This window comes from Eptatretus burgeri, chromosome 2 (assembly GCF_056783735.1).
Source record: "Eptatretus burgeri isolate ZD-2024b chromosome 2, Ebu_testis_v1, whole genome shotgun sequence".
Classification (NCBI taxonomy): domain Eukaryota; kingdom Metazoa; phylum Chordata; class Myxini; order Myxiniformes; family Myxinidae; genus Eptatretus; species Eptatretus burgeri.
Window position 1 is genome coordinate 154,332,873 of NC_140962.1, and position 25,336 is coordinate 154,358,208.

Consider the following 25,336-nt stretch of genomic DNA (forward strand, 5'->3'; position numbering starts at 1 on the left):
TTCATTTTATTATTCACCATTAATGAGGTTCTATCAAAACAAAACAAAAAGACAAGCTCAATTCTCCCATTGTTTTCACAAACACAAAGAGCACGGTTTAAATTATGACTTTGACAAACCAATGAAAAATGAAGTTCAAAGTTCGAGGATTCAGAATACGTGTCGAGTTGGTCAAACTCTACCAAGGAAGGTCACACGGTGCCATCTGCTCACAAATACAGGACACCGCTCAATCGTGCAGATGTGTCTCGCCGCACGCCGCAAGCGGACGACAGTGTTCGATTCCACACAATCCTATCTCCTCTCCCCTTATGCAGAATGTGACTTGGACCATGTCAACACTTTATTTGGTGATTTTATGCGACAATAAAATACCATCTCCATCTGATACAAATAAGCATTAATAACGTGCTACAACAAACACAGTGCTCAAGCAGAAGGGCACTCGGTAGAGCGCATACCTCCACCACGTAATGCCTGATCCACGTGAAGATATCGGGCCCGATACATTTTTGAAACATCGTGCTATATCTCGTTTTTGGCCCGATCTCTCAATGGTGAAGAATCACTTACAAAATTAAATAATTCTAGTTTCCAGATCCGGATCCGGATCTTCACCAAAATGGAATCAATTCTTGTCACACACCAAACCTGTCCACAAAGTTTCGTCCAAATCCGTCCACAAATTTTTGAGATACCGTGCTATTGTTACAAATTTGGAAGCCCTTTGCACACAGACAGTCAGCAGTCCCATAGTTCAGTTATCTCGTTAAGTATATGTGGATAGTTAGAATCCCTCCCCTATGTCTCATGGGTTAATTTCTTGTGTGTGCTGTGGGCTTCTTTTATAGTCAGGTTTTTTTACATCTTTAAATCTAACAACACCAACAACCCCCCCCACCCCCACTCCTCCCACTCTGCAGGTGAACAAGCGCTTCACCCGCCCAACTTACACTTCACACCACAGCGCCATAACGCACGTATTTCTGACTACGGACGTGGGCGGAGCCCCCTCGCCTCGGAGCTCTGACTCCACCCCATCAAAGAAGAATGTCTCCCCTGTCGACACAAAAGAGCCTCTCTCGGGGGAGGAGCACCGAGACGCCGACACGCCCCTCGTCCTCCAATCACGGCTGGCCACCACGGCACCCGAAACCCCTCGTCCAATTCAGAGGCGAGTTAGCCGAGAGCGGATCCCTCCACCCCGCATGGGGGAGGGATAAGAAAGATCGCGAGCTGTATCCGGGGAGGTTCCTTGGTTCCTTGGCGGTTGTTCCTTGCTTCTGGTCTGCTGGGCTCTCCTAGTTGTCGGTCATCGTTCGTGGCTGGCCGGGTCGTTCGTAGAATCCTGGCTGCGCTCGTTGGATTCTGGTTCGTGGGTTCTAGTCCCACCGTGGTGGGTTGTGTTGGAGCACTCGAGCTGGGGATCCCCGTTCCCTTCGACGGATTCCGAGCTCCACAAGTGCAGGTCGGTAAAATCGCACGAGGCGGCCAGGTACCCGACCAAACTCTAACCCCCAGCTTGCCTATCCTCTGCGGCTGGAGGGTCCAAATAAAGGCCAGTTGGCACCATTTCTTTTTGGGTGTGTGTGTGTCTGTCTGTGGCCAGTCTTATAAGTAGAACTGCATAAGTGCCTTGCTTATTGTACATTGCATTTTAGTCAGTTTAACCCTGCTCTGTCTCCCTCTCTGATTATTATTTGTAAAATAAACCCTCTTGTTAAATGTACCAGCTCCTTTTCTGTGCTTTCTCTCATTGGCTAAGCATGGTTCGGGTTTGAGTTATAGTGAGACCGATTATGCCGTAGATTGTTATTTGGACCGGCGTGGCTTTGGTAATTCCCGCTAGGTTACGACGGATCCAAGTCGGTAACAGCGACTCGGTTTGGACAAAGCCGGTCAAGGGTGTGGCTTCCCCCGTAGCTAGATCGCACGGCTAATTAGGTAAATTGGAATCAGACAAAAAAGACCCTAACCGCGCGGTCAAAATATTGGCGTCCACGGTCCATTAAGTGACCCGTCGACTTCGGAGTTATCCGGAGTGACGACCTTCAATTCCGGGTGTTCGGTAGGAGATGGCCCAACTGTTCCATCTAGCGGTCGTTCTCCGCCCCGAACCCCGGCACTACAACACGATACATCGTTTTAGCGCTATCTCTCGCTGGTGAAGAATCATGAAAAATTAGCAGATCCGGATCCAGATCTTCATCAAAATTGAATCAATTCTTCCTCGTCACACACCCAACATGTCCACCAAGTTTCGTCGGAATCCGTCCACAACTTTTTGAGATATCCTGCACACAAACAGACAAACAGAAAGGGGTGAAAACAACCTCCTTCACCTTCTGTGGCGGAGGTAATGAAATCAACAACAAATGGTAACAGCAACACAATGTGAATAAACACTGACCAAATACACTATTGTGCAGTACAGTACAGTGTACAGTAGTATAATGGGCTGAATACACTCTCACACACACAACTGATTTCCATTCGCTTCGCGGAGTTTAAATTTGATACGAACAAACAAAAGTAATATCACATTTTACACTTTAAAGCTTTCAAATTGAACAATTTTTGATAAAATCTGAAGGTTCGGTTCAGATTCAAGAAGTCTGAATGTTAACGTCTGAGGTTTTACAGGCGCACTCTCCTGCTTCAGAGGTGAACGTCGCAATAAAAACGAACGATAAACGTGACACTTTAAAGCTTCCGATTGAACAAATCGTTTGAAATTTTAAGGTTCAAGAGGTCAGCGAGGTTTGTTTGGCACAGTCTGCGTTGAAGAGTGTTCAGTTTCGATTCACGAAGTAGTCTGAAAAACACCGCCAGTGACGTTGCACCAGCACATGCTTCTTCTTCAGGAGGTTTGACTTGTCGATATTCACCAGTTTCTTTCGGCTTAAATAAGTATGAAATAACTCACCACAAACTATAGATATATGTTCCACTCCAATTGGTGGTAAACTCCGCAAGGCAGATATCAGAAAGCTGGACAAGGCACGGCCAGGCCGCAACGCATTTCCAGGATGGAGTCGAGACGTCCTTGTTCTGAGCCCCTTTTGTTCACTCTTCTCGAGAGAACGTCGTCAAAAACACACACACACTGCGCGTCTATGTCTGTTTATGATGACTGTGGATTCTCATGTGTTGCTTACACGACGACAAGTTGGTGTAGCCTTTACCGCACGCCGTGCATTTGTACGGACGCTCTCCCGTGTGGGTTCGCATGTGGATCCGATAGTGCGACGGATGATTGAATCTCTTCCCGCACACGCTGCAGGTGTAAGGCATCTCTCCGGTGTGGATTCTCGTATGTTGTTGAAGGGTCGACGAATCGGCAAACGTCTTTGTGCACAGCGTGCACGCGTATGGGCGCTCGCCTGTGTGGATTCTCTTGTGTTTCTTGGACGAAGAGAATGAACTGAATCCCTTGCCACACACTGTGCAGGTGTAAGAGTTATCCTGGCCGTGGGTTTTCTTGTGCCGATGAAAACACGACAGGGCGGTGAACGTTTTGTTGCACAATGGGCACGTGTACGGGCGCTCGCCCGTGTGAATCCTCATGTGCACCTGACAGTACGACTGCGAACTGAATATCTTACCGCACACGTCACAAGTTTGCCGGTTATCTCCCGTGTGGATAAGCATGTGCTTTTGAAGATTTGCCTTACGCGAGAACGTTTCTGCGCACACCGTGCACATGTAATGCTGGTCGTCGTTGTGAATTTGCATGTGTTTCTGCCGGTGCGACGACTGACTGAATGCCTTGTCGCACACCCTGCACGCGAACGGGCGCTCCCCTGTGTGGATCCGAGTGTGTTTTCTCAAAGTCGAAGAGTGAGAGAACGTCTTGGCGCACACTTTGCACGTGTACGGGCGCTCACGGCTGTGGATTCTCATGTGTTGCTTGCACTGTGACAAATTAATGAACCCTTTGCCACACACGGTACAAGTGTGCGGGCGCTCTCCTGTGTGAATTCGCACGTGTTGTTGGCAGTTGGACGACCGACGGAATCTTTTGCCGCAAACTTCGCAGACGTACGGCTTCTCGCCAGTGCGGGTCCGAGCGTGCTCGTCAAGAGCAGATGAATCGGAGAACAACTTTGGCAACACCTTGTATGGGCACGGGTAGTCCACTGTGTGAACTTGCATGTGTCTGTGAAGGTTTTCGAATCCATAGAATTGTTCACCGCAGTCGCTGCAAGAATGCAGCTTCTGTGCCATGCACATCTTGGTGTGTTTCGTGAAGTTCCTGGTTTCATCAGGAACACAGGCACAGTCGATGCATTTGTGCTCGTCGATCCGGGGAAATGGTCGGTGCCTCTCCACGTGCATCTGCAAATCGGCGTCGCTGACGAAGCTGTGGCAGCATGAGACGCAGGAGAACTTCTCCTCTCCTCTCCCTGGGAAGATAGGTCAAAAAGAAAACCAGGAAATACAATTAGAAACCGTACGAGGAAAATGAAAACGACGAAGGCCATGGATAGTCAAATTCGTCATCTCTAGTGAAGAACCAGTCCTTGCGGATGGGATAATTTGCCTAGAATGATGGGCGGGATGATTCCCCCAGAAATATACAAACGAGATGAAATCCCCAAAAATTGTATGGACTGGTCAAATCCCCCAGAAATATATGGTTGGATTAAAATCAACCAGAATTTGTGGATTTTATAATAACGCGTATGCCTGGTGTTGGCTTGGGATCTGAGGATCCAGAGTTCAAATCCCCCTCGGTTGTTGAATCAATACCAGGTGGGGTTCACTTTGCCTGTCATCCTTCCGAGGTTGGTAAAATGAGTGCCAGCATGCTGGAATCCTGCAGCGGAGTGGTGACCCGTCCAGGATTGTGCCTAATAGCCGAGGAGACTGTTTGGGCAGCATCAACGCTCTGCACAGAGTGTGGTCCCAATGAATGGATGGATTATGACGTGTAATACCTCTTCCAGCAGATGGCACCATTCACTACACATTTCTTCCGATTCTGATGTACCATACTCTGTCTCAGCGTTTGTGAAAGCTTATATTGGGTGGTTTGCCACGGCCTTCCCAGCAGTAGTAACGGCAGGAATTTGTCCGTGGTGCCGTTGTAGCTCACCAACTCTTCGCGAAGGACACCGTGTGATCTTTAACGGCCACCAACTAATGCTGGTAGATGGGACGCCCGTTTAACGTGCGTCCGAGGGACGGCGCGCACATCGATGAATCACCCTGCCTGCGAAGCACCGCAATGACAGTTTATATGTGGAGTGTGCATACCTGTGGTTCTCGAATCTCAACCATCCTGGCAGCCCTTGACAGCTCACACATTTACGTCGAGAGAATTGGGGTGCTGCTCCCATCCTGAACTTCCCGTACTACCAATTTTTATTTATCCATTTTTTTTTTAAACCGACCCATACCCGCATACCTTCCTGGGCACAACCACACGTTTTCAACCGATTCAGTCCAGGAGTTTAGAAATGCATAGACGTCAAGGATACAAAGATACAAACATTTCTTGAATTACACATATACAGGGTGTAACAAAATTCTGAAATCATAACTTCATTGTTTTTGTTGTTTTTCAGGATAGAATCCATGTAAAAACAGAGGGATGAAATGTCAAAAAAACACAAACAACCAAACAATGAAAGAATGTCACCACATTACGACGCCACAATATTCTTATGGTTTAGCATCACGATATATTTTGACGTTGTTCCATCACAATCCCACAACAAAAGTGGTTTCGTTGCCAATCCTCGCTTGCTGGGAACAAGATGGCCCGTGGGGCGGGTACTCTGCCAGTAAAATAGAATTCCAACAGATCCCAATTTACGAGGATTTAATCCGAATTTACAAGGATATAATCCGAATTAGGAAGATTTAATCCGAATTAGGATTCACTCCGAATTACAAGGATTTAATCCGAATTAGGATATAATCCGGATTACGAGGATCCGAATTACGATTTAATCCGAATTAGGAGGATTTAATCCGAACTACGAGGATATAATCCGAATGAGGAAGATTTAATCAGAATTAAGAGAATTTAATCCGAATTAGGATTCACTCCGAATTACGAGGATTTAATCCGAACTAGGATATAATCCGAATTATGATTTAATCCGAATTAGGAAGATTTAATCAGAATTGAGAATTTAATCCGAATTAGGATTCACTCTGAATTACGAGGATTTAATCCGAATTAGGATGTAATCCGAATTACGATTTAATCCAAATTACGTGGATCCGAATTAAGATAGAATCCAAATTAGGATTTAATCCGAACTACGAGGCTTTAATCCGAACTGCGAGGATTCAATCCGAACTGCGAGGATTTAATCCGAACTGCGAGGATTCAATCCGAACTGCGAGGATTCAATCCGAACTGCGAGGATTCAATCCGAACTGCGAGGATTCAATCCGAACTGCGAGGATTCAATCCGAACTGCGAGGATTTAATCCGAATGAGGAAGATTTAATCAGAATTAAGAGAATTTAATCCGAATTAGGATTCACTCCGAACTAGGATATAATCCGAATTATGATTTAATCCGAATTAGGAAGATTTAATCAGAATTGAGAATTTAATCCGAATTAGGATTCACTCTGAATTACGAGGATTTAATCCGATTTAGGATGTAAACCGAATTAGGATGTAATCCGAATTAGGATGTAATCCGAATTACGATTTAATCTAAATTACGTGGATCCTAATTAAGATAGAATCCAAATTAGGATTTAATCCGAACTGCGAGGATTCAATCCGAACTGCGAGGATTCAATCCGAACTGCGAGGATTCAATCCGAACTGCGAGGATTCAATCCGAACTGCGAGGATTCAATCCGAACTGCGAGGATTCAATCCGAACTGCGAGGATTCAATCCGAACTGCGAGGATTCAATCCGAACTGCGAGGATTCAATCCGAACTGCGAGGATTCAATCCGAACTGCGAGGATTCAATCCGAACTGCGAGGATTCAATCCGAACTGCGAGGATTCAATCCGAACTGCGAGGATTCAATCCGAACTGCGAGGATTCAATCCGAACTGCGAGGATTTAATCCGAACTGCGAGGATTTAATCCGAACTAAGATGATTTACTCCGGATTACGAGGATTTAATCCGAACTACGAGGATTTAATCCGAAGTAGGAAGATTTAATCAGAATTAAGAGAATTTAATCCGAATTAGGATTCACTCTGAATTACGAGTATTTAATCCGAATTACGAGGATCCGAATTATGATTTAATCCGAAGTAGGAAGATTTAATCAGAATTGAGAATTTAATCCGAATTAGGATTCACTCTGAATTACGAGGATTTAATCCGAATTAGGATGTAATCCAAATTACGTGGATCCGAATTAGGCTTTAATCCGAACTGCGAGGATTCAATCCGAACTGCGAGGATTCAATCCGAACTGCGAGGATTTGATCCGAATCGCGAGGATTTGATCCGAATCAAGATGATTTAATCCGAACTACGAGGTTTCAATCCGAACTGCGAGGATTCAATCCGAACTGCGAGGATTCAATCCGAACTGCGAGGATTCAATCCGAACTGCGAGGATTCAATCCGAACTGCGAGGATTCAATCCGAACTGCGAGGATTCAATCCGAACTGCGAGGATTCAATCCGAACTGCGAGGATTCAATCCGAACTGCGAGGATTCAATCCGAACTGCGAGGATTCAATCCGAACTGCGAGGATTTAATCCGAACTGCGAGGATTTGATCCGAATTAAGATGATTTACTCCGGATTACGAGGATTTAATCCGAACTACGAGGATTTAATCCGAACTACGAGGATTTAATCCGAACTACGAGGATTTAATCCGAACTACGAGGATTTAATCCGAACTACGAGGATTTAATCCGAACTACGAGGATTTAATCCGAACTACGAGGATCCGAATTATCAGGCATATTAAGTGCGAGTTGTACGGATGTGTTAAATCGTTTATCACCACCAATTGCTCGCAACTCACCATCCTCTTCCGGGTCCTCGTCACAAACCGAGTCTTCGTCTTCTTCCTTCATCCGTAACATTGCAGCAGGTCGTCCCGTCCCCTCGGCGTCCATGTCATGTCCGGGCACGACGGCCCATTCTGATCCTCGCCACGCACGGCACGACTCCATGTACCGACAGAGCTCGGCGTACATGGTGTAGGTGAACCTCCGTGCGGACAAATAACGGAATCGAACCCTGACCGTCGCGGGCTCGGCTCGAGCACAGAGACCCCCGAGGATCTCGATCCCGAGACCCGTAACTGTGGCTCGTAGAGAATCCTCCGATAGACCCTGGATCTCCAGCCAGGCCGGGACGACGCCGAGACCACGACGAGCCCTCCTCGAATCCATTCTCTGTCAGAATTCCGCGCACACTCGAAACCGTCACCCGACCCGCTTCTCCACAAACACTTCAACCGGTGTCCCGGAAATGCGTTAGACCACGCCCACTTCCCCTCACGAGGTCGACACGCCCTTATCCTCACGAGGTCGACACGCCCACTTCCCCTCACGAGGTCGACACGCCCACTTCTCCTCACGAGGTCGACACGCCCACTTATCCTCACGAGGTCGACACGCCCACTTCCCCTCACGAGGTCGACACGCCAACTTCTCCTCACGAGGTCGACACGCCCACTTCTCCTCACGAGGTCGACACGCCCACTTTTCCTCACGAGGTCGACACGCCCACTTTTCCTCAAGAGGTCGACACGCCCACTTTTCCTCACGAGGTCGACACGCCCACTTTTCCTCACGAGGTCGACGTCATCATTTTAATATTTTTTATTTAAAAAAAATCATTTTAATATTTAATCTCGATATTCTGCTTTCACCTCTTGGTTTAATTCGTGAAGGCTTTTGTTGTTGTATAAATTAAACTTTAAATTCCTCCCATGAATAATGCGCTTCCGCTTGACCAGCAGTCTCGTGATTCTACTTCCGGTCATCCGAGGTGTGGTTCCGGCGAGTGGTTCGTTGGAATTCCTTTCATCGAGATGTGGCCAGATTTCTCACTCCCCCCCCCCTCCATCTTCCCACCAAACAGGCATTTGTACTTCCGTGCTGCGTCAAGAAACTTCAAGGAAATTAATTTATTTGTGAATATTATTTGAGATGTTATGATTTTATAGGTGTGCGTCTTTTATTGTGTGAGTGTATTTGTTCAACCCCACCCAACTATCCCTCCACCAATCAAATACCCCACCCACCTGAGCCACGTTGTGAATCTCACCCTTCACCTCCCCTTCCTTTTTACCATGTCCCTCCTTTTACTTTGACCCATCAACCCCACTCCCAATCTCTCTCCAAAACCCACCTGCATCCCCCTCAACCCCCGCCCGCATCTGCTCAACCCCCGCCCGCATCCCGCTCAACCCCCGCCCGCATCTCCCTCAACCCCCGCCCGCATCTCCCTCAACCCCCGCCCGCATCTGCTCAACCCCCGCCCGCATCCCGCTCAACCCCCGCCCGCATCCCGCTCAACCCCGCCCGCATCTCCCTCAACCCCCGCCTGCATCCCCCTCAACCCCCGCCCGCATCTCCCTCAACCCCGCCCGCATCCCGCTCAACCCCCGCCCGCATCTCCCTCAACCCCGCCCGCATCTCCCTCAACCCCCGCCCGCATCTCCCTCAACCCCCGCCCGCATCTCCCTCAACCCCCGCCCGCATCCCCCTCAACCCCCGCCCGCATCTCCCTCAACCCCCGCCCGCATCTCCCTCAACCCCCGCCCGCATCCCCCCTCAACCCCCGCCCGCATCCCCCTCAACCCCCGCCCGCATCCCCCTCAACCCCCCGCCCGCATCCCCCTCAACCCCCGCCGCATCCCGCTCAACCCCCGCCCGCATCTCTGCTCAACCCCCGCCCGCATCTGCTCAACCCCCGCCCGCATCTGCTCAACCCCCGCCCGCATCTGCTCAACCCCCGCCCGCATCTGCTCAACCCCCGCCCGCATCTGCTCAACCCCCGCCCGCATCTGCTCAACCCCCGCCCGCATCTGCTCAACCCCCGCCCGCATCTGCTCAACCCCCGCCCGCATCTGCTCAACCCCGCCCGCATCTGCTCAACCCCCGCCCGCATCTGCTCAACCCCCCGCCCGCATCTCGCTCAACCCCCGCCCGCATCTCCCTCAACCCCCGCCCGCATCTCCCTCAACCCCGCCCGCATCTCCCTCAACCCCCGCCCGCATCCTCCTCAACCCCCGCCCGCATCCTCCTCAACCCCGCCCGCATCTCCCTCAACCCCCGCCCGCATCTCCCTCAACCCCCGCCTGCATCTCCCTCAACCCCCGCCCGCATCTCCCTCAACCCCCGCCCGCATCCTCCTCAACCCCCGCCCGCATCCTCCTCAACCCCCGCCCGCATCCTCCCTCAACCCCGCCCGCATCTCCCTCAACCCCGCCCGCATCTCCCTCAACCCCCGCCCGCATCTCCCTCAACCCCCGCCCGCATCTCCCTCAACCCCGCCCGCATCTCCCTCAACCCCCGCCCGCATCTCCCTCAACCCCCGCCCGCATCTCCCTCAACCCCCGCCCGCATCTCCCTCAACCCCCGCCCGCATCTCCCTCAACCCCGCCCGCATCTCCCTCAACCCCCGCCCGCATCTCCCTCAACCCCCGCCCGCATCTCCCTCAACCCCCCGCCCGCATCTCCCTCAACCCCCCGCCCGCATCTCCCTCAACCCCCGCCCGCATCTCCCTCAACCCCCGCCCGCATCTCCCTCAACCCCCGCCCGCATCTCCCTCAACCCCCCGCCCGCATCTCCCTCAACCCCCGCCCGCATCTCCCTCAACCCCCGCCCGCATCTCCCTCAACCCCCGCCCGCATCTCCCTCAACCCCCGCCCGCATCGCCCCTCAACCCCCGCCCGCATCTCCCTCAACCCCCGCCCGCATCTCCCTCAACCCCCGCCCGCATCTCCCTCAACCCCCGCCCGCATCTCCCTCAACCCCCGCCCGCATCTCCCTCAACCCCCGCCCGCATCTCCCTCAACCCCGCCCGCATCTCCCTCAACCCCCGCCCGCATCTCCCTCAACCCCCGCCCGCATCCCGCTCAACCCCCGCCCGCATCTCCCTCAACCCCCGCCCGCATCTCCCTCAACCCCCGCCCGCATCTCCGCTCAACCCCCCGCCCGCATCTCCCTCAACCCCCGCCCGCATCTCCCTCAACCCCCGCCCGCATCTCCCTCAACCCCCGCCCGCATCTCCCTCAACCCCCGCCCGCATCTCCCTCAACCCCCGCCCGCATCTCCCTCAACCCCGCCCGCATCCTCCTCAACCCCCGCCCGCATCCTCCTCAACCCCCGCCCGCATCTCCCTCAACCCCCGCCCGCATCTCCCTCAACCCCCGCCTGCATCTCCCTCAACCCCCGCCCGCATCTCCCTCAACCCCCGCCCGCATCCTCCTCAACCCCCGCCCGCATCCTCCACACCCCCCGCCCGCTTCCTCCTCAACCCCCGTCCGCATCCTCCTCAACCCCCGCCCGCATCCTGCTCAACCCCCGCCCGCATCTCCCTCAACCCCCGCCCGCATCTCCCTCAACCCCCGCCCGCATCTCCCTCAACCCCCGCCCGCATCTCCCTCAACCCCCGCCCGCATCTCCCTCAACCCCCGCCCGCATCTCCCTCAACCCCCGCCCGCATCTCTCCCTCAACCCCCGCCCGCATCTCCCTCAACCCCCGCCCGCATCTCCCTCAACCCCCGCCCGCATCTCCCTCAACCCCCGCCCGCATCTCCCTCAACCCCCGCCCGCATCTCCCTCAACCCCCGCCCGCATCTCCCTCAACCCCCGCCCGCATCTCCCTCAACCCCCCGCCCGCATCTCCCTCAACCCCCGCCCGCATCTCCCTCAACCCCCGCCCGCATCTCCCTCAACCCCCGCCCGCATCTCCCTCAACCCCCGCCCGCATCTCCCTCAACCCCCGCCCGCATCTCCCTCAACCCCCGCCCGCATCTCCCTCAACCCCCGCCCGCATCGCCCTCAACCCCCGCCCGCATCTCCCTCAACCCCCGCCCGCATCTCCCTCAACCCCCGCCCGCATCTCCCTCAACCCCCGCCCGCATCTCCCTCAACCCCCGCCCGCATCTCCCTCAACCCCCCGCCCGCATCTCCCTCAACCCCCGCCCGCATCCCGCTCAACCCCCGCCCGCATCTCCCTCAACCCCGCCCGCATCCGCTCAACCCCCGCCCGCATCTCCCTCAACCCCCGCCCGCATCTCCCTCAACCCCCGCCCGCATCTCCCTCAACCCCCGCCCGCATCTCCCTCAACCCCCGCCCGCATCTCCCTCAACCCCCGCCCGCATCGCCCTCAACCCCCGCCCGCATCTCCCTCAACCCCCGCCCGCATCTCCCTCAACCCCCGCCCGCATCTCCCTCAACCCCCGCCCGCATCTCCCTCAACCCCCGCCCGCATCTCCCTCAACCCCCGCCCGCATCTCCCTCAACCCCCGCCCGCATCTCCCTCAACCCCCGCCCGCATCTCCCTCAACCCCCGCCCGCATCCCGCTCAACCCCGCCCGCATCTCCCTCAACCCCCGCCCGCATCTCCCTCAACCCCCGCCCGCATCCCGCTCAACCCCCGCCCGCATCTCCCTCAACCCCCGCCCGCATCTCCCTCAACCCCCGCCCGCATCTCCCTCAACCCCCGCCCGCATCTCCCTCAACCCCGCCCGCATCTCCCTCAACCCCCGCCCGCATCTCCCTCAACCCCCGCCCGCATCTCCCTCAACCCCCGCCCGCATCTCCCTCAACCCCCGCCCGCATCTCCCTCAACCCCCGCCCGCATCTCCCTCAACCCCCGCCCGCATCTCCCTCAACCCCCGCCCGCATCTCCCTCAACCCCCGCCCGCATCTCCCTCAACCCCCGCCCGCATCTCCCTCAACCCCCGCCCGCATCTCCCTCAACCCCCGCCCGCATCTCCCTCAACCCCCGCCCGCATCTCCCTCAACCCCCGCCCGCATCTCCCTCAACCCCCGCCCGCATCTCCCTCAACCCCGCCCGCATCCTCCTCAACCCCCGCCCGCATCCTCCTCAACCCCCGCCCGCATCTCCCTCAACCCCCGCCCGCATCTCCCTCAACCCCCGCCCGCATCTCCCTCAACCCCCGCCCGCATCTCCCTCAACCCCCGCCCGCATCCTCCTCAACCCCCGCCCGCATCCTCCTCAACCCCGCCCGCATCCTCCTCAACCCCCGCCCGCATCCTCCTCAACCCCGCCCGCATCCTGCTCAACCCCCGCCCGCATCTCCCTCAACCCCCGCCCGCATCTCCCTCAACCCCCGCCCGCATCTCCCTCAACCCCGCCCGCATCTCCCTCAACCCCCGCCCGCATCTCCCTCAACCCCCGCCCGCATCTCCCTCAACCCCCGTCCGCATCTCCCTCAACCCCCGCCCGCATCTCCCTCAACCCCCGCCCGCATCTCCCTCAACCCCCGCCCGCATCTCCCTCAACCCCCGCCCGCATCTCCCTCAACCCCCGCCCGCATCTCCCTCAACCCCGCCCGCATCTCCCTCAACCCCCGCCCGCATCTCCCTCAACCCCCGCCCGCATCTCCCTCAACCCCCGCCCGCATCTCCCTCAACCCCCGCCCGCATCTCCCTCAACCCCGCCCGCATCTCCCTCAACCCCGCCCGCATCTCCCTCAACCCCCGCCCGCATCGCCCTCAACCCCCGCCCGCATCTCCCTCAACCCCCGCCCGCATCTCCCTCAACCCCCGCCCGCATCGCCCTCAACCCCCGCCCGCATCTCCCTCAACCCCCGCCCGCATCTCCCTCAACCCCCGCCCGCATCTCCCTCAACCCCGCCCGCATCTCCCTCAACCCCCGCCCGCATCTCCCTCAACCCCCGCCCGCATCTCCCTCAACCCCCGCCCGCATCTCCCTCAACCCCCGCCGCATCTCCCTCAACCCCCGCCCGCATCTCCCTCAACCCCCGCCCGCATCTCCCTCAACCCCCGCCCGCATCTCCCTCAACCCCCGCCCGCATCTCCCTCAACCCCCGCCCGCATCTCCCTCAACCCCCGCCCGCATCTCCCTCAACCCCGCCCGCATCTCCCTCAACCCCCGCCCGCATCTCCCTCAACCCCCGCCCGCATCTCCCTCAACCCCCGCCCGCATCTCCCTCAACCCCCGCCCGCATCTCCCTCAACCCCCGCCCGCATCGCCCTCAACCCCGCCCGCATCTCCCTCAACCCCCGCCCGCATCTCCCTCAACCCCGCCCGCATCTCCCTCAACCCCGCCCGCATCTCCCTCAACCCCCGCCCGCATCTCCCTCAACCCCCGCCCGCATCTCCCTCAACCCCCGCCCGCATCTCCCTCAACCCCCGCCCGCATCCCGCTCAACCCCCGCCCGCATCTCCCTCAACCCCCGCCCGCATCTCCCTCAACCCCCGCCCGCATCCCGCTCAACCCCCGCCCGCATCTCCCTCAACCCCCGCCCGCATCTCCCTCAACCCCCGCCCGCATCTCCCTCAACCCCCGCCCGCATCTCCCTCAACCCCCGCCCGCATCTCCCTCAACCCCCGCCCGCATCTCCCTCAACCCCCGCCCGCATCCTCCTCAACCCCCGCCCGCATCCTCCTCAACCCCCGCCCGCATCTCCCTCAACCCCCGCCCGCATCTCCCTCAACCCCCGCCTGCATCTCCCTCAACCCCCGCCCGCATCTCCCTCAACCCCCGCCCGCATCCTCCTCAACCCCCGCCCGCATCCTCCTCAACCCCCGCCCGCATCCTCCTCAACCCCCGTCCGCATCCTCCTCAACCCCCGCCCGCATCCTGCTCAACCCCCGCCCGCATCTCCCTCAACCCCCGCCCGCATCTCCCTCAACCCCCCGCCCGCATCTCCCTCAACCCCCGCCCGCATCTCCCTCAACCCCCGCCCGCATCTCCCTCAACCCCCGCCCGCATCTCCCTCAACCCCCGCCCGCATCTCCCTCAACCCCCGCCCGCATCTCCCTCAACCCCCGCCCGCATCTCCCTCAACCCCCGCCCGCATCTCCCTCAACCCCCGCCCGCATCTCCCTCAACCCCCGCCCGCATCTCCCTCAACCCCCGCCCGCATCTCCCTCAACCCCCGCCCGCATCTCCCTCAACCCCCGCCCGCATCTCCCTCAACCCCCGCCCGCATCTCCCTCAACCCCCGCCCGCATCTCCCTCAACCCCCGCCCGCATCTCCCTCAACCCCCGCCCGCATCGCCCTCAACCCCCGCCCGCATCTCCCTCAACCCCCGCCCGCATCTCCCTCAACCCCCCGCCCGCATCTCCCTCAACCCCCGCCCGCATCTCCCTCAACCCCCGCCCGCATCTCCCTCAACCCCCGCCCGCATCTCCCTCAACCCCCGCCCGCATCTCCCTCAACCCCCGCCCGCATCCCGCTCAACCCCCGCCCGCATCTCCCTCAACCCCCGCCCGCATCCCGCTCCAACCCCCGCCCGCATCTCCCTCAACCCCCGCCCGCATCTCCCTCAACCCCCGCCCGCATCTCCCTCAACCCCCGCCCGCATCTCCCTCAACCCCCGCCCGCATCTCCCTCAACCCCCGCCCGCACGCGCCCTCAACCCCCGCCCGCATCTCCCCTCAACCCCCGCCCGCATCTCCCTCAACCCCCGCCCGCATCTCCCTCAACCCCCCGCCCGCATCTCCCTCAACCCCCGCCCGCATCTCCCTCAACCCCGCCCGCATCTCCCTCAACCCCCGCCCGCATCTCCCTCAACCCCCGCCCGCATCTCCCTCAACCCCGCCCGCATCCCGCTCAACCCCCGCCCGCATCTCCCTCAACCCCCGCCCGCATCTCCCTCAACCCCCGCCCGCATCCCGCTCAACCCCCGCCCGCATCTCCCTCAACCCCCGCCCGCATCTCCCTCAACCCCCGCCCGCATCTCCCTCAACCCCCGCCCGCATCTCCCCTCAACCCCCGCCCGCATCTCCCTCAACCCCCGCCCGCATCTCCCTCAACCCCCGCCCGCATCTCCCTCAACCCCCGCCCGCATCTCCCTCAACCCCCGCCCGCATCTCCCTCAACCCCGCCCGCATCTCCCTCAACCCCCGCCCGCATCTCCCTCAACCCCCGCCCGCATCTCCCTCAACCCCCGCCCGCATCTCCCTCAACCCCCCGCCCGCATCTCCCTCAACCCCCGCCCGCATCTCCCTCAACCCCCGCCCGCATCTCCCTCAACCCCCGCCCGCATCTCCCTCAACCCCCGCCCGCATCTCCCTCAACCCCCCGCCCGCATCCTCCTCAACCCCCGCCCGCATCCTCCTCAACCCCCGCCCGCATCTCCCTCAACCCCCGCCCGCATCTCCCTCAACCCCGCCCGCATCTCCCTCAACCCCCGCCCGCATCCTCCTCAACCCCCGCCCGCATCCTCCTCAACCCCGCCCGCATCCTCCTCAACCCCCGCCCGCATCCTCCTCAACCCCCGCCCGCATCCCTGCTCAACCCCCGCCCGCATCTCCCTCAACCCCCGCCCGCATCTCCCTCAACCCCCGCCCGCATCTCCCTCAACCCCGCCCGCATCTCCCTCAACCCCCGCCCGCATCTCCCTCAACCCCCGCCCGCATCTCCCTCAACCCCCGCCCGCATCTCCCTCAACCCCCGCCCGCATCTCCCTCAACCCCCGCCCGCATCTCCCTCAACCCCCGCCCGCATCTCCCTCAACCCCCGCCCGCATCTCCCTCAACCCCCGCCCGCATCTCCCTCAACCCCCGCCCGCATCTCCCTCAACCCCCGCCCGCATCTCCCTCAACCCCCGCCCGCATCTCCCTCAACCCCCGCCCGCATCTCCCTCAACCCCCGCCCGCATCTCCCTCAACCCCCGCCCGCATCTCCCTCAACCCCGCCCGCATCTCCCTCAACCCCCGCCCGCATCGCCCTCAACCCCCGCCCGCATCTCCCTCAACCCCCCGCCCGCACATCTCCCTCAACCCCCGCCCGCATCGCCCTCAACCCCCGCCCGCATCTCCCTCAACCCCCGCCCCGCATCTCCCTCAACCCCGCCCGCATCTCCCTCAACCCCCGCCCGCATCTCCCTCAACCCCGCCCGCATCTCCCTCAACCCCCGGCCGCATCTCCCTCAACCCCCGCCCGCATCTCCCTCAACCCCCGCCCGCATCCCGCTCAACCCCCGCCCGCATCTCCCTCAACCCCCGCCCGCATCTCCCTCAACCCCCGCCCGCATCCCGCTCAACCCCCGCCCGCATCTCCCTCAACCCCCGCCCGCATCTCCCTCAACCCCGCCCGCATCTCCCTCAACCCCCGCCCGCATCTCCCTCAACCCCGCCCGCATCTCCCTCAACCCCCGCCCGCATCCTCCTCAACCCCCGCCCGCATCTCCCTCAACCCCCGCCCGCATCCCGCTCAACCCCCGCCCGCATCTCCCTCAACCCCCGCCCGCATCTCCCTCAACCCCCGCCCGCATCCCGCTCAACCCCCGCCCGCATCTCCCTCAACCCCCGCCCGCATCTCCCTCAACCCCCGCCCGCATCTCCCTCAACCCCCGCCCGCATCTCCCTCAACCCCCGCCCGCATCTCCCTCAACCCCCGCCCGCATCTCCCTCAACCCCCGCCCGCATCTCCCTCAACCCCCGCCCGCATCCTCCTCAACCCCCGCCCGCATCCTCCTCAACCCCCGCCCGCATCTCCCTCAACCCCCGCCCGCATCTCCCTCAACCCCCGCCTGCATCTCCCTCAACCCCCGCCCGCATCTCCCTCAACCCCCGCCCGCATCCTCCTCAACCCCCGCCCGCATCCTCCTCAACCCCGCCCGCATCCTCCTCAACCCCCGCCCGCATCCTGCTCAACCCCCGCCCGCATCTCCCTCAACCCCCGCCCGCATCTCCCTCAACCCCCGCCCGCATCCCGCTCAACCCCCGCCCGCATCCCGCTCAACCCCGCCCGCATCCCGCTCAACCCCGCCCGCATCTCCCTCAACCCCCGCCCGCATCCCCTCAACCCCCGCCCGCATCCCCCTCAACCCCGCCCGCATCCCCCTCAACCCCCGCCCGCATCCCCCTCAACCCCCGCCCGCATCCCGCTCAACCCCCGCCCGCATCTGCTCAACCCCGCCCGCATCTGCTCAACCCCGCCCGCATCTGCTCAACCCCCGCCCGCATCTGCTCAACCCCGCCCGCATCTGCTCAACCCCCGCCCGCATCTGCTCAACCCCCGCCCGCATCTGCTCAACCCCGCCCGCATCTGCTCAACCCCCGCCCGCATCTGCTCAACCCCCGCCCGCATCTGCTCAACCCCCGCCCGCATCTCGCTCAACCCCGCCCGCATCTCCCTCAACCCCCGCCCGCATCTCCCTCAACCCCCGCCCGCATCTCCCTCAACCCCCGCCCGCATCCTCCTCAACCCCCGCCCGCATCCTCCTCAACCCCCGCCCGCATCTCCCTCAACCCCCGCCCGCATCTCCCTCAACCCCGCCTGCATCTCCCTCAACCCCCGCCCGCATCTCCCTCAACCCCCGCCCGCATCCTCCTCAACCCCCGCCCGCATCCTCCTCAACCCCCGCCCGCATCCTCCCCAACCCCCGCCCGCATCCTCCTCAACCCCCGCCCGCATCCTGCTCAACCCCCGCCCGCATCTCCCTCAACCCCCGCCCGCATCTCCCTCAACCCCCGCCCGCATCTCCCTCAACCCCCGCCCGCATCTCCCTCAACCCCCGCCCGCATCTCCCTCAACCCCCGCCCGCATCTCCCTCAACCCCGCCCGCATCTCCCTCAACCCCGCCCGCATCTCCCTCAACCCCCGCCCGCATCTCCCTCAACCCCGCCCGCATCTCCCTCAACCCCGCCCGCATCTCCCTCAACCCCGCCCGCATCTCCCTCAACCCCCGCCCGCATCTCCCTCAACCCCCGCCCGCATCTCCCTCAACCCCCCGCCCGCATCTCCCTCAACCCCCGCCCGCATCTCCCTCAACCCCCGCCCGCATCTCCCTCAACCCCCGCCCGCATCTCCCTCAACCCCCGCCCGCATCTCCCTCAACCCCCGCCCGCATCTCCCTCAACCCCCGCCCGCATCGCCCTCAACCCCCGCCCGCATCTCCCTCAACCCCCGCCCGCATCTCCCTCAACCCCGCCCGCATCTCCCTCAACCCCCGCCCGCATCTCCCTCAACCCCCGCCCGCATCTCCCTCAACCCCCGCCCGCATCTCCCTCAACCCCGCCCGCATCTCCCTCAACCCCGCCCGCATCCCGCTCAACCCCCGCCCGCATCTCCCTCAACCCCCGCCCGCATCCCGCTCAACCCCCGCCCGCATCTCCCCTCAACCCCCGCCCGCATCTCCCTCAACCCCGCCCGCATCCCCCTCAACCCCCGCCCGCATCCCCCGCCCGCATCTCCCTCAACCCCCGCCCGCATCTCCCTCAACCCCCGCCCGCATCTGCTCAACCCCGCCCGCATCCCGCTCAACCCCCGCCCGCATCCCGCTCAACCCCCGCCCGCATCCCCGCTCAACCCCCGCATCCCGCTCAACCCCCGCCCGCATCTCCCTCAACCCCCGCCCGCATCCCCCTCAACCCCGCCCGCATCTGCTCAACCCCCGCCCGCATCCCGCTCAACCCCCGCCCGCATCCCGCTCAACCCCCGCCCGCATCTCCCTCAACCCCCGCCCGCATCTCCCTCAACCCCCGCCCGCATCCCGCTCAACCCCCCGCCCGCATCTCCCTCAACCCCCGCCCGCATCTCCCTCAACCCCGCCCGCATCTCCCTCAACCCCCGCCCGCATCTCCCTCAACCCCCGCCCGCATCTCCCTCAACCCCCGCCCGCATCCCCCCTCAACCCCCGCCCGCATCTCCCTCAACCCCCGCCCGCATCTCCCTCAACCCCCGCCCGCATCTCCCTCAACCCCGCCCGCATCTCCCTCAACCCCCGCCCGCATCTCCCTCAACCCCCGCCCGCATCTCCCTCAACCCCCGCCCGCATCTCCCTCAACCCCCGCCCGCATCTCCCTCAACCCCCGCCCGCATCTCCCTCAACCCCCGCCCGCATCTCCCTCAACCCCCGCCCGCATCTCCCTCAACCCCCGCCCGCATCTCCCTCAACCCCCGCCCGCATCTCCCTCAACCCCCGCCCGCATCTCCCTCAACCCCCGCCCGCATCTCCCTCAACCCCCGCCCGCATCTCCCTCAACCCCCGCCCGCATCTCCCTCAACCCCCGCCCGCATCTCCCTCAACCCCCGCCCGCATCTCCCTCAACCCCCGCCCGCATCTCCCTCAACCCCCGCCCGCATCTCCCTCAACCCCCGCCCGCATCTCCCTCAACCCCCGCCCGCATCCCCCCCAACCCCCGCCCGCATCTCCCTCAACCCCCGCCCGCATCCCCCTCAACCCCCGCCCGCATCTCCCTCAACCCCCCCCGCCCGCATCTCCCTCAACCCCCGCCCGCATCTCCCTCAACCCCCCGCCCGCATCTCCCTCAACCCCCGCCCGCATCTCCCTCAACCCCCGCCCGCATCTCCCTCAACCCCCGCCCGCATCTCCCTCAACCCCCGCCCGCATCTCCCTCAACCCCCGCCCGCATCTCCCTCAACCCCCGCCCGCATCTCCCTCAACCCCCGCCCGCATCTCCCTCAACCCCCGCCCGCATCTCCCTCAACCCCCGCCCGCATCTCCCTCAACCCCCGCCCGCATCTCCCTCAACCCCCGCCCGCATCTCCCTCAACCCCCGCCCGCATCTCCCTCAACCCCCGCCCGCATCTCCCTCAACCCCCGCCCGCATCTCCCTCAACCCCCGCCCGCATCTCCCTCAACCCCGCCCGCATCTCCCTCAACCCCCGCCCGCATCGCCCTCAACCCCCGCCCGCATCTCCCTCAACCCCCGCCCGCATCTCCCTCAACCCCCGCCCGCATCTCCCTCAACCCCGCCCGCATCTCCCTCAACCCCGCCCGCATCTCCCTCAACCCCCGCCCGCATCTCCCTCAACCCCCGCCCGCATCTCCCTCAACCCCGCCCGCATCTCCCTCAACCCCCGCCCGCATCCCGCTCAACCCCCGCCCGCATCTCCCTCAACCCCCGCCCGCATCTCCCTCAACCCCCGCCCGCATCCCGCTCAACCCCGCCCGCATCTCCCTCAACCCCCGCCCGCATCTCCCTCAACCCCCGCCCGCATCTCCCTCAACCCCGCCCGCATCTCCCTCAACCCCCGCCCGCATCTCCCTCAACCCCCGCCCGCATCTCCCTCAACCCCGCCCGCATCCTCCTCAACCCCCGCCCGCATCCTCCTCAACCCCCGCCCGCATCTCCCTCAACCCCCGCCCGCATCTCCCTCAACCCCGCCTGCATCTCCCTCAACCCCCGCCCGCATCTCCCTCAACCCCCGCCCGCATCCTCCTCAACCCCCGCCCGCATCCTCCTCAACCCCGCCCGCATCCTCCTCAACCCCCGCCCGCATCCTCCTCAACCCCCGCCCGCATCCTGCTCAACCCCCGCCCGCATCTCCCTCAACCCCCGCCCGCATCTCCCTCAACCCCCGCCCGCATCTCCCTCAACCCCCGCCCGCATCTCCCTCAACCCCCGCCCGCATCTCCCTCAACCCCCCGCCCGCATCTCCCTCAACCCCCGCCCGCATCTCCCTCAACCCCCGCCCGCATCTCCCTCAACCCCCGCCCGCATCTCCCTCAACCCCCGCCCGCATCTCCCTCAACCCCCGCCCGCATCTCCCTCAACCCCCGCCCGCATCTCCCTCAACCCCCGCCCGCATCTCCCTCAACCCCCGCCCGCATCTCCCTCAACCCCCGCCCGCATCTCCCTCAACCCCGCCCGCATCTCCCTCAACCCCCGCCCGCATCTCCCTCAACCCCCGCCCGCATCTCCCTCAACCCCCGCCCGCATCGCCCTCAACCCCCGCCCGCATCTCCCTCAACCCCCGCCCGCATCTCCCTCAACCCCGCCCGCATCTCCCTCAACCCCCGCCCGCATCTCCCTCAACCCCCGCCCGCATCTCCCTCCAACCCCCGCCCGCATCTCCCTCAACCCCCGCCCGCATCCCGCTCAACCCCCGCCCGCATCTCCCTCAACCCCCGCCCGCATCCCGCTCAACCCCCGCCCGCATCTCCCTCAACCCCCGCCCGCATCTCCCTCAACCCCCGCCCGCATCCCCCTCAACCCCCGCCCGCATCCCCCGCCCGCATCTCCCTCAACCCCCGCCCGCATCTCCCTCAACCCCCGCCCGCATCTGCTCAACCCCCGCCCGCATCCCCGCTCAACCCCCGCCCGCATCCCGCTCAACCCCCGCCCGCATCCCGCTCAACCCCCGCATCCCGCTCAACCCCCGCCCGCATCTCCCTCAACCCCCGCCCGCATCCCCCTCAACCCCCGCCGCATCTGCTCAACCCCCGCCCGCATCCCGCTCAACCCCCGCCCGCATCCCGCTCAACCCCCGCCCGCATCTCCCTCAACCCCCCGCCCGCATCTCCCTCAACCCCGCCCGCATCCCGCTCCAACCCCCGCCCGCATCTCCCTCAACCCCCGCCCGCATCTCCCTCAACCCCCGCCCGCATCTCCCTCAACCCCCGCCCGCATCTCCCTCAACCCCCGCCCGCATCTCCCTCAACCCCCGCCCGCATCCCCCCTCAACCCCGCCCGCATCTCCCTCAACCCCCGCCCGCATCTCCCTCAACCCCGCCCGCATCTCCCTCAACCCCCGCCCGCATCTCCCTCAACCCCCGCCCGCATCTCCCTCAACCCCCGCCCGCATCTCCCTCAACCCCCGCCCGCATCTCCCTCAACCCCCGCCCGCATCTCCCTCAACCCCGCCCGCATCTCCCTCAACCCCGCCCGCATCTCCCTCAACCCCGCCCGCATCTCCCTCAACCCCCGCCCGCATCTCCCTCAACCCCCGCCCGCATCTCCCTCAACCCCGCCCGCATCTCCCTCAACCCCCGCCCGCATCTCCCTCAACCCCCGCCCGATCTCCCTCAACCCCCGCCCGCATCTCCCTCAACCCCCGCCCGCATCTCCCTCAACCCCCGCCCGCATCTCCCTCAACCCCGCCCGCATCTCCCTCAACCCCCGCCCGCATCTCCCTCAACCCCCGCCCGCATCGCCCTCAACCCCCGCCCGCATCTCCCTCAACCCCCGCCCGCATCTCCCTCAACCCCCGCCCGCATCTCCCTCAACCCCGCCCGCATCTCCCTCAACCCCCGCCCGCATCTCCCTCAACCCCGCCCGCATCTCCCTCAACCCCCGCCCGCATCTCCTCAACCCCCGCCCGCATCCCGCTCAACCCCGCCCGCATCTCCCTCAACCCCCGCCCGCATCTCCCTCAACCCCCGCCCGTGATCCCGCTCAACCCCGCCCAGCATCTCCCTCAACCCCCGCCCGCATCCTGCTCAACCCCCGCCCGCATCTCCCTCAACCCCCGCCCGCATCTCCCTCAACCCCCGCCCGCATCCCGCTCAACCCCCGCCCGCATCCCGCTCAACCCCCGCCCGCATCCCGCTCAACCCCCGCCCGCATCTCCCTCAACCCCCGCCCGCATCCCCCTCAACCCCCGCCCGCATCCCCCTCAACCCCCGCCCGCATCCCCTCAACCCCGCCCGCATCCCCTCAACCCCCGCCCGCATCTGCTCAACCCCGCCCGCATCTGCTCAACCCCCGCCCGCATCTGCTCAACCCCGCCCGCATCTGCTCAACCCCCGCCCGCATCTGCTCAACCCCCGCCCGCATCTGCTCAACCCCCGCCCGCATCTGCTCAACCCCCGCCCGCATCTGCTCAACCCCCGCCCGCATCTGCTCAACCCCCGCCCGCATCTGCTCAACCCCCGCCCGCATCTGCTCAACCCCCGCCCGCATCTGCTCAACCCCCGCCCGCATCTCGCTCAACCCCCGCCCGCATCTCGCTCAACCCCCGCCCGCATCCCCTCAAACCCCGCCCGCATCCCCCTCAACCCTCACCCACCTCCACATCATCCCCCTCAACCCTCACCTACCTCCACATGCATTGCCATCAACCCCACCTACCTCCCCATCAACCCCCGCCTGCATCCCCCTCAACCCCCATTAGCATCCCCCTCAAACCTCCCCTGCATCCCCTTCAACCCCCACCCGCATCCCCCTCAACCCCATCAACCCCCGCCTGCATCCCCCTCAACCCCCAACCCTCCCACTACCCCACCAGCTTTAATACATTCATTTCATACATACGTGGTCGAGGCTCGTGGAAGAGTGAGAGCAAAATGGAAAGGGGAAAACACCAGCAGGCAGCAGCAGGGTATAAGTGAGTGTGAGATCAAGTGGAGGGGAAGGACCCATGAAGGTGAACAAGCTGCACACAAGTTGATTGAAGCACAGCAAGAAGAGGAAGGGGAAGGTGGGGATGAAACAGAAAAGGAGCAAACGAACAGAGATGCGGGAGAAGAGGAGGTAAATCACAATAACCCGAGTACTTTGGAATGGGGTTAATTTGGGGTGGAATAGATCATGAGTATGGATGGGGGATGACCTGAGGTGGTGGTGAACAGCTGCGATCTGGAAGCCCTGGAGGGAAGAATGCCACTGAACTGACTGGGGAAGTTGAATCCACAGAAACAGGGGAGAGGAACAAAATTCACAAGCTTTTAGTTCAACATTCCTCCCCCCCCCCCCAACTACCCCTATGCCAAACCCAAACCACCTGATGCACATGTGAGAGAGCAGTGAGACAGAGTGCTCGTAATAAACACCCTGACTTCTTCCGAACTCTGGTGCACAGTGATTGCTTTGGAACCACTTGAGCTGTGTCAAAGAACGTGCATCCCATGTTTGTTCACATTTTCTGGAATGTCATGAACACGAAATGCCCCGTGCTGGTAAGTGTTGGAATTTATAATATGTTCAGGGTGCCGGCGATAGCTCGCCAACTCCTCGCCATGGACACAGTGGGAACTGCCACTTTATAACTGCTTACAGTGATGAATGGGTGCGGAGACGTCCCGCTTTGATGGAACACCTGACCCTGACCCATGACGTTTTTCATTATTATTCAATTGATTTTAGAATGAGATTGAATATATATTCAATTCAAATCGAATGAAAGACCAAATCGGTACACAGTCCAACATTGGAATCATCACAAAGAACCGGAACAGGCAAAAAACCAAAGATGAAGTCATCAGGAGAAACCTGGATAGCATTCACATTTCAGCTGCTGCTCCTCTACCCTCAAACCCATCCAGGCACAGCCAAGTGAGCCTTATTTAAATAAATAAATAAAAAAACCACAGATGAAAAAAATTAATAATTCTGACTGCCAGACCATGTGCCCGATCAAGGTGAAATTTAAAACGCTAGTGCGGGCCCGTAAGTGCGTGCCAGTATGTGCAGCTTCGTTCCTTCGCTCTCGTAAACAACGACTGGAT

At 62.0% G+C, this 25,336-nt stretch overlaps 1 protein-coding gene across 1 annotated transcript in view; it reads right to left on the bottom strand.

Moving 5' to 3' along the window:
* Positions 1-1,767: 1,767 nt before the first annotated feature.
* LOC147033624 (uncharacterized) overlaps positions 1,768-25,336 on the bottom strand; it is a 64,115-nt gene continuing 40,546 nt past the window's right edge. The window contains exons 7-8 of the mRNA XM_085851784.1: positions 7,978-8,353; positions 1,768-4,406 (exon numbers count right to left, since the gene is read on the bottom strand). Of these exons, the coding sequence (XP_085707910.1) occupies positions 3,115-4,406; positions 7,978-8,353 (1,668 nt within the window). The 3' untranslated portion in view covers positions 1,768-3,114. The remainder of the gene's footprint in view (positions 4,407-7,977; positions 8,354-25,336) is intronic.